Source organism: Protomyctophum parallelum (genome assembly GCF_964188405.1).
Source record: "Protomyctophum parallelum genome assembly, chromosome: 4".
NCBI lineage: Eukaryota > Metazoa > Chordata > Actinopteri > Myctophiformes > Myctophidae > Protomyctophum > Protomyctophum parallelum.
The window spans coordinates 13,480,627-13,499,913 of record NC_139700.1 but is presented as its reverse complement, the minus strand read 5'-3'; the positions used below and the strand labels follow the sequence as shown (position 1 = coordinate 13,499,913).

General features: G+C 40.9%; 2 protein-coding genes across 2 annotated transcripts; one reads left to right on the top strand and one right to left on the bottom strand.

Annotated features, from left to right (window-relative positions):
- Positions 1 to 609: 609 nt before the first annotated feature.
- Positions 610 to 10,004, top strand: pllp (plasmolipin; the record flags this gene model as incomplete). Its single annotated transcript, XM_083762683.1, has 4 exons — positions 610 to 771; positions 4,430 to 4,603; positions 7,034 to 7,141; positions 9,897 to 10,004. The coding sequence occupies 4 exons, from the start codon at positions 610 to 612 to the stop codon at positions 10,002 to 10,004; spliced, it is 552 nt and encodes a 183-aa protein (XP_083618809.1).
- A 2,158-nt stretch (positions 10,005 to 12,162) lies between these two features.
- arl2bp (ADP-ribosylation factor-like 2 binding protein) lies at positions 12,163 to 18,865 on the bottom strand. The gene is made up of 7 exons (XM_083763825.1): positions 18,743 to 18,865; positions 17,957 to 18,032; positions 17,214 to 17,275; positions 16,750 to 16,856; positions 15,976 to 16,061; positions 13,888 to 13,984; positions 12,163 to 12,839 (listed from the first exon to the last, which is right to left on the bottom strand). The coding sequence occupies exons 1-7, from the start codon at positions 18,768 to 18,770 to the stop codon at positions 12,741 to 12,743; spliced, it is 555 nt and encodes a 184-aa protein (XP_083619951.1). The 5' UTR covers positions 18,771 to 18,865; the 3' UTR covers positions 12,163 to 12,740.
- Positions 18,866 to 19,287: the final 422 nt, after the last annotated feature.

The window sequence follows — 19,287 nt, the reverse complement described above, 5'->3', positions numbered from 1 at the left end:
TTATGAGTCACTCAAGAGCTTCAAGCGGCATATGGGAGGTGCCTCAGGGAGAGAGAGAGAGGGAGAGAGAGAGGGAGGGGGGAGAGGGAAGGGGATAGAGAGAGAGAGTCTCGCCATCACACACCTGTTTGTTCAGGTGGAGCATGTGACTGCTAGCTACAGTACATTATTTGGACCTGGACTTCTTCCCTGGAGGGCAGCTACTTTCTAACGACATTGAACTGTATACTGTAAGTTGTACTACTGTGAAGATTTGCTGGTCTACAGTTTGATATACTTCACCAGGTTCCCAGGAAATTATTGCGCTTTGGGAATTAGTCTTGTTGTTTTCTTCCATCTCAGGACTTCATTTGGTTACATCAAGGAATTCCAACGATTTAAAATAAATAAATAAGCGAGCTTCACAGAGGGAGCACACGTACAGTGCACTTGACTATAAGCGCTGTGTCAGCTTCTTTTTGAGGACAGAAAGACAGCCAGCCCTCTGCCAGTTTCAACACATATATAAGTCTGGCGGTTCTGTCCTTGACTTAATTGGACCAAGCCCACTATACAACCAGAAGGGGTTTTCCTTCCTTCGGTGGGTCTTGTCCAGGAGAAACGTACACCATGGCAGACTTCCCAGACAAGGTGACCACAGAGACCAGCTCCCCCCAGTCCCAGGACTCTCAGGTGGGGAACCGCCTCAGAGGGATGGCCTCCAGCGTTGGCTCCATGGTGGACATGCCTTTCGTCAAGAGTATACCAAGCATTCTGATGATGGGTGAAATAGTGAGTGGCCTTTACTGGAGATTATTTCTGTTCTGCTGTGTACTGTTCAATTTCAAGATGACAAATTAAATATATACCGGTATATATATATATATTCCATAGTTTTCATTATAACTGCACAATAGGGCAACAACTAATGGTGACAAAATAAATGTCACTATTACAAAAATCTGTATTCACGTGCACACGCTCGCACGCACACACACACACACACACACACACACACACACACACACACACACACACACACACTAGATTGCTCTAGTCTCTGAAGTATTTTGAGTATAAACTTCCACACCATAAATGCCACTGGCTATCTATGACCAAAAGATATAGAATTGCCATTGGTCAAGGCCTTTTTCTTTGTCAGTGCAGCATGTCTACACGACAAGCCTGTTAGACTTTCACCTGACTGTTCTTCACAGTCACGTGAAGAACTGGGAGCTGGCATGTCATGACAATTATAAAGATTTCAGTTGAATTGGTCCCGATCTCATTAACTCCCACATATAGTGAGGCTTTCCGCCTGGTTATCTACTCTGTTCACACAGAGGACAGCATGTGACTATAGCTGGTTAACTGACAGATAGATCTTTGTCCCCTAGAGGCCCTCCATCAGCTCCTGCTGCCTCTCGCACCCCTCTTGCTCATGCCATGTACCTTTATTGACCTGTTGACAGGAAGGCTGTTAAATGATCTGGGCCATGAATATTTCTCTTTTGAATTTATGGCACACACAGAGCGTTGATAATTAGTGTTATTAGTTCATTAGTTCATTAGTTCATGATTTTATGGCTACCACACCGCTGCACATCTAAATTGCTGCTATCTAAATTGGACCTCCTAAATGCATATTTTACTACCAGGAGTTTCTTGTGGAGGTGTTCCTCAAGGCTACCTGCAATGTCTTGCAGGTAGCCTTGAGCCTTGACGTGTGGTGAGCTTGCATGCACATTGGCCATTTTGAGTATTGTTGAGGGGCACTAGCCCCTCCCATATTCAGCTATTAGTGTAGATTCCCGTGCTACACAAACACTAAATTTCACGTCATGATGATGTACTGTACGATGATAAGAGCAGAGCACCCCTCACTTCACACGGTTGTGATTGTTTATTAATAGGGCATAGATGGTTTCATGATGTGTGATGTATTCTTGTGTTTGGGTCCTGGCTGAGGAGACACCGAATGTCTCTTTTGGGTATCAAACTGAAAGGTATGGGAACTCCTGGCCTGCTGTTCTGCTTCCGGTAACCCCACGACGTCACTATGTCATTGAACATGGCCGCTACGTTACATAAACCCGTTGATCAAATAGCTTCAATTTGATTTGCACATAAGTGAGAGGAGTAAGGTGTAGCCGTGTGTTTACAGCGTGGCTGTCTATGACAGGGTTGTTCTGGATGTACGTGACCTCATAAAAAAATAGACATGTCATAAAATGTACTACTATCTATCATAGTGCAAAATTGGACAGGGAAGCAAGGATTTATAATTCATACCGAGCACTATAACTATAAAAATGTAGTTTTAAAAATCGTTCTAAGTCAAGTAGATCATGGCAGAGTTCTCAACAAATACAAATACAATATACGTAGTTATAGTTATCTGTATATTTATAGTGCTCAGTGTGTGACACTTAATATATCAAGAGTATGTCAAGCCCTTACAGGCTTGATACTATACACTATGATATAACCAATTTTCAACCTTATCTTCATATAATTGGTCCTCACTAATCTCATTATAACATGGCATCATTTCTGTCTCAGAGGTGGGCTGTGGACAGTTCAGGAACCTGCCTACCACTACCAGTGACATCATTGGTTAGGATTCCAAGCTAATGGAAAACAACATAAGTCACCAGTGCTCACCACCATCAACATAGAAAGGTAGACGCCTCTTTCGGCTTTGGGACGTACAGTATGCTCTCAACACAAAAATGAAATTAGTATAAAATGAAACTGATATGATTTTGGGACAAACTATATATAAGTAAATCCACATACAGAATCCTTAGTAATTATGTGTGTTGTGGTCAAACTTATGAGGCATGGGACGAGACATAAAAATGGCAGACTGTGACAGAGGTCTGATAAAAATAACGGGCTCTCTATGCCAAGTGAAATTCTAGCCAAGGCCATTATCTCTGCTATCAAATATTAATATAAAAGCATGGATCCTGCAGACCGTGTTGAAAATGCATCCAGAGATGGGTCCTTAATATTGAAGCTACCCGGGTGTGCCCTAGCTGGCTGGTGGCAACATGAAAGAGCCAGAACATCATGGACACATTTACAGAAAGTATATTTGAAAGAACACAAAGAATGCTAGATTCATGCCAGTGAGGCATGAATCTAGCATTCTTTGTGTTCTTTCAAATATACTTTCTGTCCTCACTGACAAAAACATATGTTTCAGCTTTCTAATACAGTATATCCCAACATTCATGTAATACTAAACATCCTTTAAGGATTATAGCCAACTAGGCCACCTAGGATAATTGCACCCCAGGAAATACTTGGGATAGTCAACAAAGACTCCCTGATTACAATTGTGACTCTTCACTCACACAAGTTCGTTGTACAAAACAAAGGCAGAATCCAGGGTAGTAGCACCCCAGTTCACAGCAAACCAAAGCCCGAGCCAGGCTAAATTCGGCCATAGCCATGTGCCCAAATGTGATGACTGCTATAGCCGTTTTTAGCCGAAGGAGTGTTTTTCGTGCAAAACTAATGCTTGCAATGGATTCAGAATCATGAAAACCCCCTAGTTTGACACGTCATAGGCCTAAGGCCGATTCTAAAAACGCCTCTAAATCCTGAACTAAGTTTTCTAAACTTCAAATATTCATATAGCAGCATAATGTTTAACATTTTTGAATACTGTACATACTGTACAGAACCCAAAAATGGGTTCCCGGCCTGAGGGGGTAAAACACCAAAAGGGGTTCCCGCCCAGAATGGGTTAAAGCATAATGAAATTTAGAAAATGTTGCCTGCTATAGGATGTTAATGGTGGGCATATGGATTTGGCCGCTGTGGCGACCCCAAAGGTCGCCGGCTCGGGCGCCCTAGCTTTAATAATTAGAGCAGGCCCTGGGCTACAGTACATCTGTGCAACATTTGGCACTTTTAGACGAATTAGCACGAAATATCCCTAGGCTCCTCCACTAAAAGGCAGGAGAAGAAAACAGCAGACACAGACACAAGTGTATGCCTGAATGGCACATAACATTAACAGTTAATGGTTTACCACCTCGGCCTGTAAAAGCAGGGTTATTAGGCTTCTCAGTGTCACTCTTGTTCAGAGCGGCCTCCATTGTTAAAGGGATGGACAATTAGGTCAACCTTTGAGCTCCCTACTCTGTGTGTAGGCCTAATGTGTGTGCCTAAACTTCCCATGTGTATGGGGTGTGAATAGACATTCAACCTCCAATTACACAATAATAATCTGTCATTTCTGTGAAGAGCGATGCATGGTCTTGGGATGCTCGCTTAGATACAGCTGACTTAATGGCCAATAGGCTATAAATATAACCTTTTTTCCTCTATCAAGGTGATTCCTACATAAAATTTTGATACTGAATTCCCCCTCTCTCTCTCTCTCTCTCTCTCTCTCTCTCTCTCTCTCTCTCCCCCCCCCCCCCCCCCCCACTAGGTTGTAGGTCTGCTACAGTGGTCGTTGATAGCCGGAGTTAATTATAAGTTAGTTCCTGCATATGGCTGGGTTCTGTTTGTCACGGTGACTCTGTGGATCCTCACCACCATTCTGTTCTTCATGATTCTCTGTGGCGTTCATCATAAACTCACCATGGTTCCCTGGAGCCTGACGGTAAGAAGAGGGACAATGAAAGTCTTATTTATTTATGCTTTGTCGCATCATGGAAAAATAAAAGAATAAAGGTTTAGTTAATTCACCCTTTGTCAAGTCCCGCCCGTAGTTGTGCCCCTCTTCACACCCATTGGTTGCCGTTTCGTGGTTGGACAAAAATCCTCTCTCTCCATCCACTAGGCCTACCATTGAAATAACGTGTTTTTCAGTTGCTTCGTATTGATATTCTGTGCATTCAATTCTTATTTTAAACTTGGTGTCAGTAAAAAGGAACATCACAGGTGCAGCATGGTGACTGGGTTTGTTTTTAGTTATTTTTTCTCCAAAAAAAAATATTTTACCAAATTCAACATAAACAGGGCGGAACAAGGAAGAAAGAGCCTGCTGGTCAGGGATGAATCAGAAGGCTGACAAATAGTGAATTTGGTTGTTCTTGTTGACACGTGAGTGACGCGGTTGTACAACGATGATTGGCCACCATGGGGGACAAGAGGGGCATTGATGTGGAAAGAGGAAGGACGAAAGTTAGGAATGAAAGTTATGTCTCTAGTCCTATGATGAGCACAGGCTCCATAGGTGGTCATAACTGACATTTCTTGTCATGTATTTTCTACTTTTGTACAACTAATTTGATCCTTTCTCTGAGGCAGTGGTGGAAAGTAACCAATCACTTCACCCATTTTCAACATTATATTCATATAATTGGTCCTCACTAATGCTCAGTGTAATATGGAACCATTTTGTCTACTCGGTCTGTTTCTCAGAGTAGGGCTGCCTGAAACCTGCCTGCCAGTGACATCATCAATGGGGAATCCAAGATAATATAAACTGCAGGTCTTCTATTTCCGTAAAATCAGCATATGCTGAAATGGAAGCTATATTGTTCTTGCATTGGTAAATGGTGCATTTATATAGCGCTTTTATCCAAGGCGCTTTACATAGATTGTGCATTACATTCACCCATTCACACAGTATGGCGGCGGAAACCATGCAAGGCACAGTACACCAACCTGCACATCGAGATTAGCCTGGCTAATAAGCCAAACTCATAATGTTTTTTGCCAATGGCAGATTCGCGTCTGGCTTATTAGCCAGGCTACAGAGTCTTGTTCAAGGACACTTCGACACGGTTCTGTGTTCCGTCTGTGATTAATGGCTGCCACAATGCAATTCCAATGGGAGTCACATCGTTTGACCAAACATTTGTGTTTGATGGGGCAGCAATCAGCAATCACAGCATTAATCACAGACGGAAGACAGAACATTCGTTTGACACGTGCGTATGAGGCCTGGGGGAGCCCAGGTTTTATCTGGCCTCTCTACCCCTGAGCCACTGCCGCCCGTTTAATCGTGCATTAATACAAATCTAAATGAAGACATTTGAAATCTCGTTAAATCTGCCTAACGATGATATCACTGGTAGGCGGGTTTCTATAACTCCTATACTACATGAGACACAGACAGAGTAGATGTATTTCTTTACCATTTTATCATGAACATAATGAAGATAGGTTGAGGATGGGTGATGTCGTCCTTTAAGTACATTTGCATGGTGCATTGTGCCTTTTACCCAACTAAATTGTTTTATTGACAGCTTTAGTTACTGCAGATTTAGATTATTATTCTAAAACGCATTATTAAACTAATTAAGCACTTTTTGGGCATTTTGCTATTTCAAAATAGCCAAGCTCACTATGCATAGCATCGTGATGCGTTGTTGTGAGCTTGTAGATCGGCTATTTTCAAAAGATTTAGTGAAATGGGAAATATCTGCAGAATGAGTACTGCAGTGTAAGCATATTTTGTTGCCAATACTTTAGTATTTTTACAAATATGAGTCAGGGGTCCTCGCCATTCTGGCTTGTAGTGGACATTTAGGGCTATATCTTGCGCCACCCCTTAACCCTTATCCCTAAACTAATTTGCCATTTTTTACTATTTTAAAAAACCTTTTTAAATTGTTCAAATAGCTGATCTACAAGCTCACAATGTCTCGATGTAGATCGGCTAGTTGAAGTATTTTAAAATGTTTTTCTAAATAGTAAAACATGGCAAATACGTTTAGGGATAAGGGATAAGGGTGGCGCAAGATGGAGCCCTGTCAAAATTCTGTTTTTGTCATGGACATACAAAATGAGACAAACACATAAAGCCCTCTATAGCCCTAAATGACCATTACAGGTCTGTAACTATCTGTGAGAGCACAAATGTATCCATTCCAGTCCATGTGGTTACATCTATACACACAGTTATGGGGGTCGTGCGAAATAAAACTATGACAACCACTGTACCAGTGGACTCCTATATTGTGAAGAAACTAACATTCAAATCTAAAGTTTTCCACGGACAATGACAAGCCTTGCCACGGACACACTTTTCTGTGTACGGGCATATTGATGAGCCCTGATCTGAGTAGCTCTGCTCCTACAGGTGATGGTGTACCATGGCGTAGCGGCTGTCCTCTACCTCACAGCCTTCCTGGCCAATGCTGCGTCTGTCATCCCCGGCTGGTTCTATGGACATTTTGCAGCTGCTGCTGTAAGACTGCAACACACACACATGCACGTCGAACGCACACAATATTCAAACTCAGGTCTCCCACGTGAAAGTCCAACATCTTAACCACTAGACCAAAGGGATATCCCTATGGACTGGGGGAGATATTAGACTTTTGAGGCCATCAGTCTGAGGCTCTGAGACACTGCTATAAAAGCACAGTAAAGAATACTACGGTTGTAATGAGTGAAAGATTAGCTTTCTGCTGATGAGTTTAATGGACATGGAGAGAAATTAACAGTACAGTTTCAATAGCATTGCATTTAACTAAATGCCTAGTTTCCACGGAGACTAAAATAAACTGTATGTATCTACCTTTGTCCAGCACAAGGCAGGAACTGGATGTGCGCAAGTCACCTGCTTTTTAAACTAAAAAAAATAAAGGCCTTTGGATTTGTATACCATAAAGCTATTCAAATCGCGTTGATAGTGTGCCACTGTGCCCTTCATGAATTCACAAAAACATTTGTATTGTGGTTGTCGTGCTGAAAATAACCTAACCTGGGACCTTCTGCCTCCGAGGCAAGCTCTCTGCCCATTCAGCTACGGCCACCCTGTTGTCTTTGCTTCCATGTTGGTCATCACAGCATGATGACCAACCGTCCACAAAACCATGTTGTAGATGTTGTTTATATGGTATAGGTTATGTAGATGTTAAACAGATCATTGGGGAGAGAAGGGAACAGACCCTTAGGGGACACCATTCTGCTAGCCTGAGCTAACGTGTTAGGTTTCTGGTCTAGAGGGGCGGGTCGCGGCTCAGATTTGTGCACGCCCTGATTGGATCTCATCGATCTGTCCGTCACCCCCGGCCCCTCCTCTCCGCCCTAGTGCAGCGCTACGTCACATCATTTGGAGCAACGCCCACCCGGAAGGGTTGACTCCCACTTTTAGACCAGAGCGGCCAATGCGTTCCTCCAGGCTTTCAATTTTTGCACCAACAAAAATGAAAGCCTGGTACCGAGGCTACCATTCTGCAGACTTCTGAGCCTGCTCTGCTGGCCATCACTGATCTGTAGAGTTTGACAGCATCTCCACGATGAAGATCAGCATAATGCAGATCAGGGATTGTCATCAGTAACTTAAATTCCATGCTGCCAGACGGTGTTGTAGTCCAATATCAACAATGATTTCCACAATATTTTTTTTACTTGACAGTTAATGAATAATTTGTGTTGGGCAAATTAAGCTTCAGTACATGTAACCGAGCTACGAAGCTGAGCTACATTTTAGCTGTAACTTCTTAGCTACTTTTGGGTATTTTTTGTAACTTGTAGCTACAATAACAAGCTACAATTATTATTATTTTATTATTATTATGGGGGCTTTTTTGCCTTTATTGATAGATCACAGTATAGGTAGACAGGAAACGAGATGGGGGGGAAGACACACAGCAAATATCGTCGGGCTCGGGACTTGAACCCAAGAGGCCGCGACACACTGTCATGCTGGATTACCAGCCAAGCTAGGGGAGAAAATGTTTTATTTTTTCCTTTTCCTTTTATTTTGTTTGGGAGGGAAATGGGTTGGTCGGCTATTTTCAGTGTGTGACGCTAAATTTAAATCAGGCTTCATCCTGTTGCCATTACTTAGTTTCCTTTAAGGTGTACATGGTACATTTGTGCCTTCATGACTGTTTGCCCAAGGCATACCTCGATTACACTGTTTGCCAATCCAGATGTAGTAGCAGTCACATGTGCTGTACTTGATACATTAAACAAGAGAGTAGAAGTCTCGAGCTCTCTGCTGGAACTGTTGCCCCCGTGACCTGACACCGGATAAGCGGATGAAGATGGATGGATGGATGGAGAAGAATGAAGCGAAAGATGTTCACATAATATATTCATGTGTCTAGATATTCATACTAGCTGTGACGACATGACCAGACGTTGCCATGCTACATTGCTGCTGAGTCACCGACTCACCGTTGAAGTGTTGCTCAATCTGCATTGCATGCATGAAAAGGGGCGGAACTGGTTTAGAGTAAGAATGAATGTGGGAATGTTGAAACAAAAATATGATTGAGTGACAATTTACTGCGTCATTGGAGCGCTGACAAAAGTTGAAGCTAGCACACATGTATGGTGTCATGCCCTTAGCGCTGTGAAAAGTGTCCCCTCCCTACATTTGACCCCTTCTACGCTCCCTGTACTGGCCTTGTGGCTTAGAGTGTCAGCCCTGAAACTGGGAGGTCGGGGTTCGATCCCCGGCCGGATCATACCAAAAATGGGACTGAATGCCTCCCTGCTTGGCACTCAGCATCGGTTTGGGGGGTCAAATCAACTAATCGAATGATTCCCGAGCGTGGCACGGGCATACCGTATGTAATTTAGCAGACAATGTTATTTAGATACTGTAGTACTGTATATTGTTTAGACAGATGCTAGGTTTGATGTTTACCTGGTCTTAGTTACTTTGTAGCGCTCTATTTACATGACCATTTTTACCCTAGCTGCCATTTATTTACTTTGATCTTGCACTTTGTAAGTCACTCTAGAGTCTAGATAGAGGTCATATCTAGTACTCTCTCTCTCTCCTATCTTTCTCTCTCACACTCTTTTCTCTCCCTCTCTCTCTCACACACACACACACACACACACACACACACACACACACACACACACACACACACACACACACGCACACAGCGCATTGCAGGACATTCCAGTTATTTTAAAAATGTCTGTCTTTCTGTCCCCCTTCTGTCTGTCTGTGTCTCTGTATGTCCTCCTTGCAGTTCTTTGGGGCTGTGGTGACAGTAGCATACGGTGCCAGTGCTTTCTTCTCCTATCTGACCTGGAGGGGAGACGGAGGGGATGCAACCACCAACACAGCTCCTGCATAGGATTTAAATAACTACATGCCAAATTGCCTCTCCTGGTGATATTCGCTATCTGGAGAGTTTGTAAAGGCTGGGCCTACTCAGCAACACACTAAAGAGAGATAATATTTTGCGGCAGAAATCTAATCTGTTCACAGCACTCTACAAAGGGAGTAACCACACCTGAAATATTCGTCCCTGCACATTTACCTGTGTAAAGATCAACTCTGTTCCCCAAAATGTTTAAAAGATCTGATTTTATATATTTTTTTACGACTGTTTATATGGGTGAAACCTGAGGAAAACCTATGGAAAACATCCAGCAGAATTTAACCATGGGGAATGAGAAAGTAGTTTACTTCAAACTCTGACCAAAGACTTTACTCTTTGCGAGATAGTGTATTATATTCAGTCGTAGCGAACCCCAACCCAGCTGACAGAGAAAATACTAGTAATAGTGTTTATTGTTGCTATGGTGATGAGGTGAATTAAGCTATAAATTATAAATGATCAATTGCAAAAACAAACACCCGATTGCATATAGCCATTTCTCCTATAAATATTAATTGTCACCCAATGATTCTGTTGTGCTTTTGCAAGCTGACACCATCTTTGACATGAATCATGTCATCACGTCAACCAGCTTCATTTAAAAGTTGACTTTGTACAGTTGTGGTTTCTACAGAACACTTGATGACAGTATTTCCTTATAGTCGTGATTAGAATATCACTTTTATGTCGTTTTTGTTGTTGTCATTTTGTTTACATTTTCTTTAACTTAAAGGCAGCCTATGCATTTCTTTGCAGCACCCTATGGAAGTAAACAAGTAACTTTCACCCAAAAATGTACAGTCCAGGAGGGATTTCCAGGGGGTCCACACACAGCTAAATGATACACACACACACACACACACACACACACACACACACACACACACACACACGCACCAAATAGACCCTAACAGGTCCATTTACACTCTGAGTTAAAATTAACATTGATTTTACAATATAAATTGGGGTCCCAGAGATAGAAATGCCACTAAATGGGGGTCCGTAGCCTAATGCATGTCAAACTGTGGGTCCTCGAAATCAAACGGGTTGAGAATCACTGCTAGAGCCGTAAAGATCTTCTCTTATGGAGGTCCCTGGCATATCTCTTCAGATGGGGTTCCGCGGGCATGATATACAGTAGCCTAAGTGTCAATTTGGGGGTCCTTGACATGAAAAAGTTTGCGAACCACTGAATTTCACACTCACCATGAAGCCTTGAATTGAATGGGTGATTTTTGGTTTTGTTTTGTCGCATTAACTGAGTGAATACTTTGATGAACGGGACATTTTTGCCACAGACGTACAAAATGACTGGACAATAATAGAACACAATAATAATATAATGAGCACATTATCGATCAGGCTTATCAAGCCCACTATCGTGCATTTTCTATTATTTTGTGGAAAGACAGGAGACGACAAATTCTGAACATAACAAGTATCTTTTACTATGGCTTTTAAATACAGTACTCTTACAAATGCAGACAGAAGGCAATTGACCTTTTTACTTTTGGAAAATAATATTGAACAAAATTACGCTTTAAAGTGACGTTACACACACAAACCAGTTAACTGGTTTGTGTGTGTACCGGTTTGTGTCTGTGTGTGTACCGTCACTTTAAAGCGTAATTTTGTTTACCCGAGCAGCGCTGGTTGGCAGGTATCAATACACTTTTAGACTGACATGTTTGTGCCAGCATGAATGATTAGATTTTATTTATTGATTGCCTCTTGTCTTGATTGTTTAAACATGTAGTCATGGGCCGCTATGCTCCATAACAGGCTTGATAAGCCCAAAGCTTACTGATATCGGGTGCTCAATAAGCTTATCGGGTTTCTTTCGGGTATCGAGCTCCATCCTTACTTAGGAATGTGACAAAACAAATCTCCATCAATTCAAGGCTTCATGGGGTGTGTAAAGTGTTTATTTGGCTTATCTACTCCTTTAACCAATTTATATAATCTCACTTTGCACATGTTTTATGAAATAACCTTTTGTACCAGGAGTGTGATTAGTATAATCTTGAGTATATGTGGCTCAATCTTGTACTTTTTTTTTTCAAATAAACTTTTACAAAGATTTTACCAATATTCAACATCTTTATTGTATATAAACATATGTATTTACAACCATGAGGATTTACAATACAAACTGGTACCATAAATACATTGTATTAGCAATTACAACAATGTGATGGTGGGTGACTTACTGACTGTGTACTCGGTTGTGCACTGTGTAGCATACTTAAAATAGCAGATCTACAAGCTCACATTGCATCACTTTGTGAGCTTATACCATGGCTTGTACCTAGCCAGATACAGTACGTATACCTTATATAAAACGAATTACACCAAAGTTCAACATCACGGTTCCATCCACACAAACATTAAATCTATGAATGCAAACATATCCCACACAGACTTTGTTTAAATAACAAACACAGGCACGAAAAACAACCCATTAAAAAAAAGAAAAAAAATTTGATCAAATATTTTTCAAGATTTCGTTTCATTAAAGCGTTTTGGGCAGCACAGCCAGCATAATACTCTAAAGCTGGAGGTTGGTCTGTGCTGCAACTATGCAGGCCACCAATCATGTTGTTTTGTATCCTGTGTCCGGTTGCAGTACCCCTGGTTTCAACATACCGGTAGTCATATTGGCTGATGGATTCTTCCCGTGGACTAAAACACAGAGATGTATGTTGAGGGTCACTGTGGTCCAGTGAAGCCGATGTGTTTGTTGTTAGTGGAGCTAAGAGGTGTGACCACCAGTCCCTGGCTCAGGTCCAGTCCTCTGCCCTCCTTCTGCTGCAAATACATTGGGATTAATGCTGGCAGCTCATTGTAAACATCAGTGTTGATTTTGTCGACTAATACTGTCTATAACGAAAAATGTTTCGTCGACAACATTTTTTCACTGAAAAACCTAATTGGAAACTAAATAAAAACTAGACTATAATGTTAGGAAGGGACTAGTGGACAAGATATCCAGTATAAGAAAAAGATAAGTCAGTTTACACTTTACACGCTGAAAATAGCAGATCTACAAGCTCACTGCGACACGTTGTGAGCTTGTAGATCGGCTATTTCAGTGTAAAATCAGCCATTAAGGCCAGCCAAAATACATTTTAGTCGACTAAATCAACTATAGATTTAGTCGTCTAATATCTTATGGAATTTAGTCAACTAAAACTAGACTAACAGTAAAACATTCCAGGTGACTAAAATGTGACTGAAACTAAAATCTAAATTTGCTGTCAAAACAACATTGGCTAACGTTTAGGTGTTGAGTTTGTAGCTAGATTAGAAACAAACACAGCCAGGCATGCAGCATGAATGCACTCAATAAAGTGTTCTATATCACTGTGAAATTAATTGTCATCTGGTGTTCCGACGCTGAACCGATCACATCAGTTCACACGTCTCTGTTCCATGGATTTAAAAATTCCCTTCCAAATATATGAAAAAACTACAGGATACAGGTTAAACAAATGAGTGAGGGGCGCTCTGATGATCGTACATCATCATAATTTGCTCAGGTGCATATGACGTAAATTCTCCATTCATTGTCAATAGGAATTTCATCTTTGTGACAAAAATCTACACTAATAGCGAGGGGCTAGCGCCCCTCAAAAAAAGTGAACTGATCGAAATCCTAGTAATAATAAATATATTTGGTTAATTCTGTATAATAAATTGAACTTCATGTGATTCTTGGCAACTGGTCTCTAATCTTGTGGATCACGTTCTCTCAGCTGTCAAACCTAAAACAATATGAGAACCAGAGCCAGAATCTGGCCAGGTAGTTTCAGAGCCTAACCCTAATTGTTTGTAAATCTGCATGAAAACCACTCACTGCTCTGTAGTCCACAAACATCTCCTTGAAGGCTATGAAATCAGTGAATGTCAGCAGCAAGTCAAATATGTCACCCGGTACTTCCTCTTTATGGTGTCTGCATGGGAGAAATGGAAATCAGAGTTAGAGACAAAGACAGACAGAAAGATGATATGACGGCACACAGTCATGTTTTTACATCTATATGCGATGGCATGATGGCATCTACATGCGATCAGCCGAGACTCAGTGAGTCAAAGACAACTATACCATCATGGGCCCCACCTAAAGAATACTGCCCCAAAAAAACAGTCTGATGGTGGTGTATATCTCATTGTGTCCGAGCATAGGCATGGTAACACCCCGCCTGCCTCTGATTGGCCTATACCGACACTGCCCGTCTTGACTGTCCTCCGAGATGCAAGGCAAATAATACAAGAGAATGACAGCTTGGCAAGCGTGACAGAATGCAGCCGTAACTAACTTGTACATTTTTTTGTAGAAGAGGCAAACTAATATTGTTTGCTTTGATTGAATAATTGATTGAACATAAATAAATAAAGTGTTAGTGTTGATTATCGTGTGTTAATCTAATTATAGTAAACTAATACTATTATACTAAAAAGGAAAAGAGACCTTTTTACAGTACAATAATGTTTCAAGTTTTCACTGTATACAAATAAATTACACAATAATCAACACACATGTTCAATCAATTATTCCATCAAAGCAAACGGCATGAACAATATTAGTTTGCCTCTTCTACAAAAATAAAAGTTACAAGTTACAGTTATCTTGTATCATACTGTACTGGACATTCTATAATTTCATTCAAACAAAGCAAGAGTCTTTAGTGTTTCAGTCTGCCCATGAAGAGGCTCACACAAAGGGAGAAAAGTGGTCACTACAACAATTAGATAGACTTTTCTGTTTGGATGAATGGGCTGTGAAGGGGAAGTTGCACCTAGTTAGCCAGGTCTGAATATTATGAATATGCTCCATCAAGGAGCCTACAGAAATAAGTCAAGTAAGTGTGCCATCTAGTGGCCGGCTGTGTGAAGTACATTTCTTAAAGGGATATTTCACTTAAAAAAAAACTTGGTCAATTTATCGTCTACTCAGGCTTATGTGAACACCCCAGACAGTTTTTAAGTTGTTCGATTCAGTATTTAGATATTTGATATTCATTTTAGCTGCCCCGACCCCCTTCCTATACAAACCCATTATAACTTCAAACTCCATTTTAACCATGATAGATTCATCGAAAACACCCGTCCTTTTTTTCTTGTGCCTGATATTCTCCTTCTAATACGTGGTTTTTCATTTACCGTTTTCAATTATTTTTAATAATTGTTTTTGATTTCTTTGGTCTCCGCTGGCTCCTCCCACTCCTTATTCGTTAACAAAAATAATTATTATAAATAAATGAAAACAGTAAAAGAAAAGCCACAGCCCCCTCACGGACAATATCAGTCACCAGAAAAAAGGAGTTTGAAGTTGTATAAGAAGGGGGCGGGGCAGCTAAAAGTAATATCAAATATCTAAATACTGAATCGAGCAACTTAAAAACTCTCTGGGGTGTTCACATAAGCGAGTAGAAGATAAAATGACCAAAACCTTTTTCGAATCAATAGGTTTCCGGGAACAGTGAGTCGTTTTTTCAATACAATTGCTGTGTTTTGATCTCGGGCAGGCCGTTGCACATTGGCCACATTAAAAAAAAATCTTGCTGGTGCATTTTAGGCCCAAAATGAACTCCTTTTCTGTCAATTAAAACACTCTGCATTATAATAGACATGGGTATACTTGAGCGGTCAGGAGAACATCCAAAAGATTTCAACAGGTGCTCGAACAAAAAGAGATACGCTGGAGAGTAGAAGTCTGACTCTGTAATATAGCTGACGAAGACCCGAGCATCTATGATTTGGTAATACATTATTTTGGGGGCATTCAGAACGTTTATGTGACGTTTATATACAACATCCGTGTAATCAAAGACACAGGGAAACAGTTACCTTACCCCTAATCAAAACTGCCTATTATTCAGTTTTGGTTATTAAAGCTAAGATACCCAAAAAGCATGGAGTGAGAGCAAAAGCATGATCTTACATTAGCAGGTCTATGAAGGTGGTCATGTTGAAGCCAGGGGTCCTCTCTATCAGCTTTTGCTCAAGGTATTTCTCCAGCAGATCACCCTACAGGAGAGACAAAAACACATATCCTACTTAGAAATACGAGCAGAAATTGCGTGTCATAAATGTGGACCTACATCAGTGGTTCTTAAGGTGGGGTCTGGGGACCCCCAGGGGTCCTTAAGGGATTTCCAGGGGGTGGGGTCCCCAGCTAAATGATAGTTTGGAACAAAATGGGCCCTTATAATAATAATAATCTTTATTGTCCCGAAGGATATTTGTCACAATCTGTTCAACACCCACATCAAAAACAACACAGAGCACATAACACCAAGACAATACAAAAACAAAACATGAGGTCCCCACTGTTTTTGTATTGTCTTGGTGTTATGGCACTCTCAGAGTTAAATTAACATTGATTTTACAATATAAATTAGTGTCCCAGAGATAGAAATGCCATTAAATGGGTTGTCTGTAGCCTAATGCATGTCAAACTGGGGGTCCTTGGTTGACAATCACTGCTAGAGCCGTAAAAAATCTTCTCTTATGGGGGGTCCCTGGCATATATTTTCAAATGGGGGTCCGCGAGCTAATAAGTGTCAATTTGGAGAACCACTGACCTACATGTACATGGTTGACTGTTACACATCCCTCAGATTATCGACATGGCAGTTAGCTATTAATTGGTGAAATCAGTGAAGGGTGTAAAGCTGAGTAAAGATGGAGGCGGGAGAGCATGATATCAACTTACATATTCGTTGAAGATCGGTGTGTAGCTGAGCTTGTTCTCCTCGGAACTGTCAAACTCCAGGAAGTGTTTGTCCATGAAGCTCTGCTGCAGCTGTTGGAACTCTTCATCTATGGAAGGAGACGGTAGAGAACATGCACTAAGAACTCTTCATCTATGGAAGGTAGAGAACATGCACTAAGAACTCTTCATCTATGGAAGGAGACGGTAGAGAACAAGCACTAAGGGCTCTATTTCCGTTCATGTAAACCCCTTATCCCTAAACTTTCTTCTTTTTTACTATTTTGAAAAACATTTTTGTATAGTTCAACTAGCCGATCTACAAGCTCACAACTTGTTGATGTAGATCGGCTATTTGAACTATTCAAAAATTATTTTTAAAATAGTTTAAAAAAAGACAGACGTTAGGGATAAGGGGTTTAGCATGGACGAAAATAGAGCCCTCTATCTGTTTTAACTAATCCTACCCATGATTATATCTTCTATGTTTCCAATAACAGCATCGAAAGTAGCATCTGCAGGTGATGAACTGAAATGAGAAGACATAAAGAGCGTGTGTGACTTTGACGTCTAATATGATCACTGAAGCTGTGGAGGAAAAAGTAGTCAAATGTTGTACGTAAAGGGAAAGTTCAGATTTTTTAACTTAAGCTGTATGACATACTTGCCATTAATATTTTTTACCCCTCTATCACATGGAACTATGTTTTTTGTGTCCATATCACTATGCCCAAAAAATAGTTCCATGTGATAGAGGGGTCAAAGTTGAACTAAAGTTGCGCTAATATTTTAGAAATAGGTCAACAATACAAATGACGTTAGTTTTGTGAATTCATTTACTTTTACTGCGTGGCCCCAGTGTCCCCCACAAAATGACCGGAAGTACTTATTATTGACCAAAACCAGAGCAGAACTCCCACCCACGGGACTTGGGCAATCAATTAATACAATGCCACTGTGGCAAGCTTTTCCAGGAATCTGGTCGACCAGATTCCTGGAAAAGCTTGCCACAGCCAATCTGCCGCGTGGGTGGAGCTTAATTTCCATCCACCAGCTGTCTTAAAACCCGGAAGAGACACTTGCAGACAGCGGCTTTTGGCTGCGCATGGAATCCTAGGTGTGCTTACACCCTATGAGTGTGAACCCGGCCGTCATGCTAAATGCAAAACACACACACACACACACACACACACCAAGAAGAAGAACATACTTAGAAACAGCAATGTTGTCCTCGTCTAATGTTATGTCAACCATCTCAACGATGTTGTCTCCATGGCCCACAATGTCTGGCAGAACAGGATGAGAAAAACATATAGCATTGGTGGTCCCCAGCTAAATGATGAAGAGTTGGTAAACAAATGCACCTGTCCCTTATTTATTAGATCTTTAACTCTTGAGAGCGTAAAATGAAACTTCCTTTTACGCTCTCAATAGTTACATTATTGTTAAACATCTACTTAATTTACAAGAAGTCTACACAATTAGAGAAAGTAGGAGAATTGTTATTTTTGATCGTTTGCCTGTCGTCTCTCCTAATGGTACTGATTGATTGATTGATTGAACAGTTTGCAGAATTACAGTACAATTCAAGCACAACTCAATACAAAGTCTGTTATTTGTGAGTGGACGACCCAATAAAGCATTACACTTGTTTACAAGAGGGTCCACCTTGTTCAATTCATCAAAACATTTAGAGACGTACAAATATACACTTCTATATAGCCAAACAACAGAACTGGACAAAACTCTTACGGTATCCAACGACAACAAAATATTCTTTAGTTTCGGCTCTGAGAGGCTAAATGTCATTAAATGGTGGTCCGTGGCTCAAATGCAGAATAAATAATGGACCTTAATGAAAACCACTGGTTTAGCTAAATGGCTATGTCTGTCTGCTAAACTAACACATTTCCAGTATAGTAGAGTAGACTGCATATTTTACAGGTTTCCTAAAGACCAAGGTTGTTTCTAACGCCATATTAAATCACACCCTTACGTCGCTCAGTGATATCCATTTGTTTCATTCGCTTGAATTATTCTCTAGCTCCGAAAGTGTTTGGTAAATAAATATAATGAACGGAATAATAATAACCGTGTTTCCAAGGAGACGGAGAAAGCACGTCCTTGCCTTGGTGTCGTCCGGGTAAATCAAAGTCAGTTCTTTGGTTCCTACCATTGTTACAGTCAGTGGTTTTCGTCCGCCGGCTAAATGATGGAGAGTTGGTAACCAAATTAACCCTTATTAGATATTTAACACTTATATATGTGTGTAAGAACTAAGTATGTGTAAGAATTGTTATTTTGATGAACGTTTGCCTGTCTATCTCTACTAGCTGTCTCTCTCCGGATTGGATTTGGTATCCTGAAATTAGTATTTTCTGTTTAATAGTTTAATACTAAATAGCTGGATGAGAGATGAGAAGAGAAGACGAGAAGCCTAGATAGTATCTTATGCGTTTGGGGTTTTGGTGAAAAGGTGAAAGTGTGTGTGTGTGTGTGTGTGTGTGTGTGTGTGTGTGTGTGTGTGTGTGTGTGTGTGTG

Excerpts from the sequence above, each read along its gene's own strand:
- arl2bp (XM_083763825.1), bottom strand. The coding sequence starts at position 18,770 with ATGAAACAAATGGATATCACTGAGCGAC. Across the intron at positions 16,857-17,213 it reads CATAGAAGATATAATCATGG|ATGAAGAGTTCCAACAGCTG; the intron begins GTAGGATTAGTT and ends CTCCTTCCATAG. Across the intron at positions 12,840-13,887 it reads TGTTTGTGGACTACAGAGCA|CAGAAGGAGGGCAGAGGACT; the intron begins GTGAGTGGTTTT and ends ATGTATTTGCAG.